The sequence below is a fragment of the Trematomus bernacchii genome, unplaced genomic scaffold (genome assembly GCF_902827165.1).
Source record: "Trematomus bernacchii unplaced genomic scaffold, fTreBer1.1, whole genome shotgun sequence".
NCBI lineage: Eukaryota > Metazoa > Chordata > Actinopteri > Perciformes > Nototheniidae > Trematomus > Trematomus bernacchii.
In genome coordinates, this window is record NW_022987609.1 from 4424026 (window position 1) to 4434202 (window position 10177).

The 10177-nt window shown below is 37.0% G+C and overlaps 1 protein-coding gene across 2 annotated transcripts; it reads right to left on the minus strand.

The window, feature by feature from the left end:
• Positions 1-1605: 1605 nt before the first annotated feature.
• Positions 1606-8271, minus strand: taz (tafazzin). Of its 2 annotated transcripts, none has more exons than XM_034131794.1 (11): positions 8224-8271; positions 6739-6887; positions 6445-6573; positions 6316-6361; positions 6140-6225; positions 5877-5957; positions 5737-5778; positions 5124-5186; positions 4560-4612; positions 4396-4473; positions 1606-3501 (listed from the first exon to the last, which is right to left on the minus strand). In XM_034131794.1, exons 2-11 carry the CDS (start codon positions 6845-6847, stop codon positions 3400-3402), a joined length of 789 nt encoding a protein of 262 aa, XP_033987685.1. In that variant the 5' UTR covers positions 6848-6887; positions 8224-8271; the 3' UTR covers positions 1606-3399. The 2 variants fall into 2 exon arrangements, with proteins under 2 accessions (XP_033987685.1, XP_033987686.1); XM_034131795.1 differs by having other exon boundaries at positions 8219-8262.
• Positions 8272-10177: the final 1906 nt, after the last annotated feature.

Here is a 10177-nt window from a genome sequence, read left to right on the forward strand (position 1 = left end):
GAAAAAGTAACTTTGTGCAATTATTAATTATGGCAAAATGTATAGGCACTTTTAATGTTATCCTACTTCATTCTTTCATAACATTTTTCGACAGCTTCAGTTAACTTGCAGATTTTGATCACTAATAGGCCACTTAAAATGTCTCATAAATTAAGTTTGTGCCTAGAAGTTTATGGAGGTATAAAAAAAAGATATGTTACATCAGTTATGTTACACATTAATGCGTAAACTATTATAACTTAATTATATAATGTACATTATTCTTAAATGGGAAATTGTGCATACTTATTTTGCATATTTTTCCTTTTGGTAATATAAGGATATACTGATGATAATGCTTAACCTGATGTTATCCAATAGTGGTACAACAAAAGTACAACAAACACTTTACAACTTTAAGATACTTGTACTTTTCTTTAGTATTTTTTGCTACTTTATACTTTCAGATTCAGATTATTAATAACAAATCTGTGATATATAAATGCATCAATAATGAATGCTGAATATTGTTATTTGTACTCTTCAGATCAAGATTGTACGTTCAAATCATACAAGGATCTTATAAAATATGATGCAGTGGTTCTTTATTGTCAAACTAACATAGCTACAGTACAGAGTAATTATGTCGTTGTAAATCTTAGGTCACAGGCTTCTCCAACAATGCAACACAATAATGCAGATAAGCAGACAGTATTAAAAACAATATTAAAGTAATACAAAAAAGAAAAAGTCTATATACAAATTATTGGAATGATATATTAGATAATAGATAATAATTACTAAGTAGCAGATGAATGTTATGAAATTGTTTCAGCAGTTCAGTTGTTTAACAGTCTTATTGCCTGTGGGATGAAGCTGTCTCTGAATCTGGTTGTTTTAGTCCGGATGCTGCGGTAACGCCTGCCAGACGGCAGCAGGCTGAACAGTTTGTGGCTGGGGTGATGGGGGTCTTTTATAATCCTGAGGGATTTCTTCCTGAGCCGCTGGGAGTAAAGGTCCTCCATGGATGGCAGCTCCGTCCTGGTGATGTTCTCTGCAGTTTTAACCCTCTCTGTAAAGCCTTGCGATTAAGGGCGGTGCAGCTGCCGTACCAGGCCGTGATGCAGCCAGTCAGGATACTCTCTATGGTGCACCTGTAGAAGTTGCAGAGTATCCTGGAGTCCATGTTGAACCTCCTCAGCCTGCGGAGGAAGAAGAGCCGCTGTCAAGCTTTTTTGGTGATGGTGGTGCTGTGAAGAGTCCATGTCAGGTCCTCAGTGATGTGGACCCCAAGGAACCTGAAGCTGCTGACTCTCTCCACCGTAGTCCCATTGATGGCGATGGGGGCGTGTCCCTCTCTCTGCTGCTTCCTGTAATCCACAATCAGCTCCTTTGTTTTGCTGATGTTGAGATGGAGGTTGTTGTCCTGGCACCAAGATGTCAGTTTTCCAACCTCCTCTCTATACGCCGTCTCGTCGCCGACTGTGATCTGGCCGATGGCAGTCGTGTGCTTTACTATTAATGCGATATATTTTAATACATTTTGATATGACATGATGACATGTTTTCATTATGTGCGGTTTGGATTCGGAGGTGGGTGTTAGGTTTCTCAACACACAAATCAAATTTAGAAAAGTTGAATATTTATTGGCATTCACATGTACAGTAGGAAAGAATGGCAATCACAGTAAGGCGATACATTTTATAGTAACCACAGATCACTACGCCGTGGCCGATCCTCCCTTATAAAAGTGATTGATCTCTGTGATAAAATAAGGTATATACATCTGTAATGATGTAGCATTCACAGGTTGAATGGATCTAAAGAAATTAATCTGGAAAAGAAAGTATCTACATTGCTAAAATAAAATATTTGCAAACTTAATTTAAATGTACACTGAACATTATAACTTCACAGTCGACCCAAAGCGGCATGGACATAATAGAAGCAAATGAATCTACTATCATCATACTATCTTTTCAATTATTTACTCTGCATGCTTAAGCAGTAAATATTAACCATGCAGAACAGTGCTGATTAAAAGTCTTCATTAGATTAAGATTTATAAATCTACATCACACTGCATACTAATAAATAGAGTTTAAACAAACACCAGTTTTGTGGGGAAACAGGTTGATTCAACCCTGACGCCAGACAACACCAATATGGATCGATTCTGCTAATGTTGGGAATATGTTCAACAACTTTTTTTAATTCTTGCTTGTAAAAAGTGCCAATAAACTACACTCAATGTGTAGATTGGATTTTTCAACTAAAACACTTTTACTTAAAAAAACAACTTTTACTTTTATCATTGATATAAGCCACTTCCCTGCTCCCGCTCCTTTAGCTGTGTCAGAGCAGGATTAAGTTACTGCTGATGCTTTCATTTAAAAGTATTCCGGTGGCACAACACAGAAAAGCTTTTAATGCAATGCCACCAAAAGAAACAACTGTAAGTGTGGATAGCAAAAGGCTGCGAAGTCCAACTGCTTTACTGTGTCCTGCTGTTATGTTGAAATATACCTGTGCTGTGTTCAGCATGAAATCAGACGCCCGTTACTCAAAGTGTGATGTAATAAGGCTGATTTCTTCATCAAAACAACCCGAGTTCATTTGGCTGCGCTGTAAACGGTTTCACCTGCTTGTCTTTTGTTGTCATTCTTATAGAAAGTAGCTGCTAAACAAGTGTTTGCTGCAGTATTACACTTGCTGTTATCACCAGTATCCACAGGGGACTGAATTTAGATTTAGATATTCAATATCCGAACCTTAAAGTTATAATAATTTTCAGTGACTCCAGTCTGCTCTATCATTTGTTTGCATCTCAAGGACACACTACGTCCTGTATTGTAATCCTGAATTGTACAATCATCCAATAATTATGGTACTGGTGGGAACTGAAAACACATCTGAGCAATTAGAATGACCAGTTAATTACGTAACTCTGAAGGTACTACATGCCCAAATGAAGCCGCAAACATTTAAAATCTTTTACTCCTATAACCAATTCAGTGACCGTCTGCTTTAAGGTCACAGCTTTGATAGGTATGAATTCAAGTAACTCAATTATCAAATCTATTCTAAACGGATAACCCTGTTTTAGGATGATAGTGGATCAGAGCCTATTGCAGCAAGCGAATGATGCATTTTGCTATATAAAAAAACAAAACACCGATGCCTGCTTTTAAACATTTACAAACAAGTTTTTGTTGCACCAACATGAATTGGAAGTGACTCCAAAACATTGCCCAAAATGCAAAGAAAAGTGTGATCATTGGGAATTTCAGAGTGAACGTGTGTGATTCAGTAGAGAAAAAGGAGGGAGCGGAAAATGTGTGGATGGACTTCCAGGAGAGAAGGTGTTACCCTCAGTTTAGGGTAGAGGATCATCATGTAGCAGGAGGGACAGCAGGGACTCAGGACTGGGTCTGTATCTGCCCATGGAGGGCCTCGGCCTGGGCTTTCAGGCTTAGAAACTCCTCCTGGATAAAATCAGTCAAGGTCTTCCTCATTTCCATCTGAAAGGAAAATTCAAAGTAAATTATTCTTTAGGTTTCCCTTACCCTACAACAGGGGTGTCAAACTCAATTTCATCGCGGGCCACATTCGCATTATGGTTGCACTCAAAGGGCCGGTTGTAACATTAAGACTATATAAAAATACATATATAAATATTTAATATATATAAAATAATGTATTATATTACATTATTGCCTCTGCATTGGATTGTTATCGGAGAGGGTAATAACTTCATAATTAACTAAGTCTGAAAGCAGAAGTCTAGGGCAAATAATTGCAAGTCTCAGTGAGAATGTCACAAAATGATTTAAAAAGAAAAGCACATTCTTGAAAAAAAGTCAAAAGTCAAAATTTAAAAAAAGGCATATTTTGAAGAGAAAAAGGGAAATTCTGAGGAAAAGTCAAATTTGAGAAGCATTGTGCTACATGTATGGGCAACGTGCTTCTGTAAATCGCCATGTAACCATATAATAAACATATTATATTTTTTGCAATCTCTTGTGGGCCACATTAAATGAAGTCGCGGGCCGGATTTGGCCCCCGGGCCTTGAGTTTGACACCCCTGCCCTACAACAAATCCACAGCCCTTTTTTTGATTAAAAATGTCCTTTAATGATTAAACGATTATCACAATAGCTACATTTCATCATCTGAGTGTTTCAGCTTTACATAAAACATCAAATAATAGCTGTAGCCTTGATCCACTCCAACAAGCAGTTAGTTGCATTTAAATATAAAATGATTTTCAAACATTTGATCTGTCATTTCTTGCTTTGTAGCATATTAAATATAGATACATCATTAGTTTAATAGTTGGATTGTACCATTAGAAGCATTAGTTAGTAGTAGCATGTATTAGTAGTGTGTAAATGTGTAATATGGTCTGTCCTCACCTGGCTCTTGTTTTCGTCACGGAGTGATTCAACAAGGTCTTTCAGACTGAACGGTTTCCCCACCAGGATTGTGATTCTCTGAAATCAAACCAACAGTTACAACTATACTAACATGATAAACTAAAAGTTTTAAAATATTGTTGATTAGCTCTAAGTGTTCCTACCTTGCCAGTCCGAGGAACATAGGGCTTCTCGTTTGGCAGAACGTCACTCAAACCTGAGACAAAAACACAGAAGGACAAATAATTGGTTTCTATATGAAGTTCTATCTGCTGATTTCGGACCTCTGTTGTTGTTACTTTATATTACTTTGCAATGTTTGTATTTTTACCCGTTTTTAAAAGAATAAGGCTGGGTATATTGAATTTTTCTTGAATGCCAAAAAAACGGATGAAAATATTTAAATCATCAATATTTTCAGCGGGTACTAAATCCAAATTTGGTGCATTAGTGAACATTTGTAAAAGCAGCACAGTGTTTGTAGGATTAAGTCCAAATAAAAAATAGTGTATTCATGGTAATAAAGTAATGTAAAGTAATTCGTTTTTTACAGATCTCGGACAACAATGGAGATCCATGTCACAGAGGAGGAAGATATATCAGATGAGTTTATTTCTACATTTGTCTTTTGTATTTGACTTATTATTTAAAACCACAGTTATGAAACAGCAGAACAGAGATGATGTATTGTCCTCCGCATCTGTTTGTGCTGCAATGCTGTTACTCACCCACATGCCACAGTGGCAGGATAACCGGATTAAGGGAGCACTCTGCTATTAGTCGTCCCACACCTAAAACACAAACCAGACATTTATGAACCACAATCCCTTTCACACTGACAACTGATTTGGCTCTGTTTATTTTCATAAATGTTAAACGTACATGTGCTTACACTGTATGCAGTATTACACTGTACCGAAGAGTCTGAAGTGTGATTCTAAATGTCTACACACAACTAAAAACCAACATTTGAATGCTGCACAGCTCTTTTTCCCATGTCTATTCATCCTGTTGAATGTCATCCTGTAAAGGTGGTATTTCTGAAAAGTTGAAGATAAAATATGGAACAGCTGATTTAATAAAAAGAAAGACACATTTATGTAACCGGATGATTCACTTAATTCAAGATTTTGTTAAACTACTTTCTTTGGGGGGGTAATGACGTCGTAAAAATATAAACACAAACCATTCGACAATTAGAAAAACCTGAACAGAGGATTTTAATGTTAATAAATGGGAAGTGGTCTGAATTGGCTTTGCTCAATTAATTTACAAGTGTACTCTCAGAAGTTCACTGCTGACTTCCGAAACGAGCAACGGAAAAACATGCACTGCACTCACCCCATTTTAACCGTATACATTCTTCTGTCATGTTGACTTTGCCTGAGGAAAAACAAGAAAGGATTGCAACAAAATGTATAATAAATCAAAAAGCAAAAAAAAAGTAAGTGAGTGAGATGTGAGAAGGAACGTTAAAATACCTTCTGGAAAGATGTGAACCCATTCTCCTCTGTTCAGCCTTTCCACAATAAAATCCATGCCTTTCTGGTAAACACCGTCCCCTACAAAAAAAACATCATAATGCAACCATTAACCACACAGTACATACTACATTTTCATGTCCGATACCACAACTTAACAAATCTTCTACTCCCTAAAAGAAAAGGAAATCCATGGCCAACAACATGAACACATTATGTAATACTGCTGTTTTTTATTGTCCTATTAATGCTAAAAGACTCACCTCTGCAGACAGGAACACACTTTCCGCGGCTGAAGAATCTTGAGTGCAGCTCTTTAGTGAAACAGATGTCAGATGCTGCTGGAGTCCTACACAGTTACAGAGAAATAATTACACAATGTACAAAACATAAAACCAAAATGAAGAGAGAATGAGGTGTGGAAATTATAAAAACTCACCATCGCATCTTATTGAAGTCCCACAGCTGTCTGAGCTTTAGTACACCTGTCACAAACACGTGATTATTTTCCTGTTTCTGATGTTATGTGTAGAAGTGTCTGATATCACTTTGTGAATCTGTTTCTTACCCCAGAGGTGCGGGTCATCCATACAGGACTGGTGGTTGGACACAGTGATGAGGGGTGTGTCAGAGGGCCTCTGGTCCACCAGGTCCAACAAAACCTCATGGTTGTGCACCGTCAAGTAGTTCATGTACTCTGAAGATTAGGAGGGAGAAAACTTGTGTGAATATTCTTTTAATTATATAGCAGATGTGAAAGTAATATTCAGATCCTGTATTTTTGTGGAGAAACATGGTTTTCATTGGACATGAATGGAATAATTGCACCACTGGTATGTGCTGTGTATATACTCCAACTTACTGGTCCAGAAGTAGGAATAGGAGCCCACCATCCCCATAACCAGTGAGCTGGACATCCTCCATGCCAGAGGAGGGCAATGTGGAAACGGCCATCTGACCTCCAGGGGCATCACAGCGCTCCACAGACACTACATCCACTTACACATTAACCTGGATAAAACACCAACACAATGAGATTCAGCTAGAGGGAAAACTAAAGCAGGTTTAAATGGTTTTTTTTGTCTATTTTTAACATTTTGATGAAGGGATACGACTTCATTTTACATGTGATCAGCCTGAAGAAAAAGTTTGATTTTCTTTACATTTCAGGTAGGAGCTTTTTTTTTGCAAGTCATTAAGAATAACCCTGATGTTTGCATGTAGATCTAGTGATAGGACATCATAAATATATGTTAATAGAAGTGCAGTATCCAGTGTTTAGAGACCCTGACACTAACTAGGGATTAACATCAGGATATTTCAGCCATGTTGACCTTTTCTCTCTCAAGTTATTAAAATAAAATCCCTGGAACGAAAAACGTTACTGTGTTGCGTGAATACTGTCATTTTCAAGTTGTTTTATGAGTCAGCTACATTATAGCCTATTAAATTCATTCGACAGACATTTTTGTCAAAACAAACATATTTCCAATGCATACACCGACTGGGAGCAATTTATGTTTCAGTTTCTCAAGGACACTCATCTCTCGCTTTATATACTATTTTATCTCTGATTACTGATTTGCTTCCAAAAACATTTCTGTAAACATTCAGTTTATGGGCAATTTTTGATTTTAAGTTTGTACTGCAAGTTCCTTGTCTCACTTTAGCAGAACATTACCAATGGTAAATGTGGAGCTCATTTTAACTACTTTATTTACCAGGTGTTGTTTTGGTCGCCTAGCGTGTGATCCACGTTTTATCTTTAGCTGTAATAAGGTTTTAAGGATTAAATATTTCTTATTGGATGGAGTAAATACGGTATTTTCCTCTGACATGTAGTGGGGTAAACTTAATAAAAGCGTCAAAAGAAAATACTCAAGTAGAGCAAAAGTATTTTTAAGTACAGTATTTAGAGTTATTACACTTGACGGGGAGTACTGTTACCTGAAGCTAAGGTCAAACTGTACCGAGGCATTTAACCTTACATCACCCAGCTGATGTTAGCCTGCGAGCTAGCTGCTAGTTTAACCGACTCATACATCTCCGAGACACATGTTAATACATAAAATACATTAATAAACTGGTAGATCAAAGTGTCATTTGTTGTTTTAGCTTCACGAGAGCTGTACTGACAGAACCAATCAATATTTTTACAAAGATATTTGCATTTTAATTCATGACTCTGACACCATTGTGATTTAACAGCTAAAAATAACGGCACTTTACGCTTTTAAATACACATATAACGTAGCGTGACACAGTACGACCCTTTATCAAACATATTTGAATACTTGAATAACTTGGGATATAGATAAAACACCACAAGTTCAAAGATTTACCTCACCTTACTCCTGCTGACAGCAGGCTGGTGGTGAGCGACCCCGGAACTGAAAGTCACGCAATGACTTGTGGGTGTTGTAGTTTATTTTGGACAAAGCTTTTTTTACGTAATAATGTTAAAGAATTAGCGTGCCGGTTTGTTTTTGATTTGTTTTTCTCTGTAACGACTTCATATAAAATGTGTCTTCCATCATTTATATTTAATGTGGTTTACAAGCCGTTTTCCGTGTTTAGAAGGAAGAAGGTAAAGGTAAATCCCTGTTAACTGCTTGACCTGCTGTTCACTGTTTTGAGGTCTCCTTTCAATTAGGATTACTGGAATAAAGTACTACTGTGATTTTTGAATATTGTACATATTGATATGTTAATAACAATAAGGTAATAACTAGTGGTTTAAAATTAGATTTATTTTTGTTATGGTAATTATTTGTTTAAATAAATTATTGTTTTTCCACATGACGTTTGAAAGGCTTTGACTACATTTTGAATATTTATATGAGTAAGAAAAATAAATAATTTGCAGTCTGATGTGTAATCAGAATGTGGATTCAAGTATCTGCTTGGCTTTACAGTCTTTGCATAATTACTTCTCATCAAAGGTTGAGTATGTTTTGCACTCAACCTTGTGAGACCTGGCCTGCAATGCTTCTTCTCAAACAGTCCCAGAACTGAACCACTCTCCATCGCTCTCTTTCTCCATTTTGCACCATCTTTTGCCTCCTTGCCTCATGTTGTCAGTCATGTTGACTGCAGTGGCTGGGCATTGAACTGGTGCCCCTTCAAATGATGGACACCAATTAAGCCCTTCAGCCACGCCACACAGATGTATTTTGTTACAATTTGAAGGGGTGTGCTTGTTAGTTGTTACATGCAACATAGTTTAAGCGGGTTGGATTGGTCTCTTATTGTAGTATAACACATGATACATTATATGATAAACATGCCAAAAAAAACTAAATTCATGTTTAATTTTCCATTCTTACCAAAAGGCATGTGTGGATCCTTGAAGTTTGGAAAACGTGTTGAATTAAATTCCTTTCTCAGACAACAGAGATCCAACTGTAGTGATCAAATTCAACACAATACTTCCGTTCCGTCTTTAACAAAATAATAAATGTATTTGATGTGACTACACCTTTAACAAAGACGATGCTGTGGCTTAGTTGGTCAAAGCACCTGTCTTGTAAACAGGACATCCTGGGTTAAAATACCAGGATTGCCTCAGGTAGGAGAGACTAAGTGTAATACCACCATGATACATTAAAACACGTTTATCGCATGGTGTGTGTAGCTCCGATTAGTCTTCAAGGAACAAATAAAAAGTAGTGCTTTATCCCATGCAATTACAGATTGCTCTGTTTGTGAGACTTGGCGGAGAAGGTTTCATCTTATTAAATGCATATATATTACAATATATTACTAAGAAGAAGATGTGTTAGAGTTAGGGATCTATAGTTTATATTTTTAACCATTTAAAACTTTTTATCTGTTTTTCAATTTTAGCAAGTTGTGTCTTTCCTATTTTGGGTTGTATGGGTTTTCAGCAATGCGATCATTAAGTTTACTTCCATCTTTAAAGGTCCCATGTCATGCTTTTCCGGTTATTACCCGTCCCATTGTGTGTTATTAAGGTTGTTATGCATGTAAACGGTCTGCAAAGTCACAAACCCTCAAAGTACACCCTGTAGCGAGTAAAACTCTAACACAGAAAAGACCTGTCTATGCTGCCCCAGAACGCCTCGTTGGAGATTTATCTTTTTCCATTGTTTTCTTCCTGGGTACAGTGACGTGCCCATACCCAAATGGACCCATTGGTCCATGGAGTGTGTAATGTCAGCTAGCTACAGTAGCTAACATTAGCTAACACTTCACCTCATTCTGGTGTTGGTGACGTGTATTGTGCAAGACCAGAGATGTAGTTCATTGTGCGGTTTCACACACAAACAAATAAGTGACGA

What these genes read in the sequence shown, in the direction of transcription:
- taz (XM_034131794.1), bottom strand. Translation starts at nt 6,847, where the DNA reads ATGCCCCTGGAGGTCAGATGGCCGTTTCCACATTGCCCTCCTCTGGCA. An exon ending in GTGTGTTCCTGTCTGCAGAG is followed by an intron (nt 5,958 to 6,139) that starts GTGAGTCTTTTA and finishes TTTTTTTTGTAG; the next exon opens with GGGACGGTGTTTACCAGAAA. An exon ending in CCTGCCACTGTGGCATGTGG is followed by an intron (nt 4,613 to 5,123) that starts GTGAGTAACAGC and finishes TTTTTGTCTCAG; the next exon opens with GTTTGAGTGACGTTCTGCCA.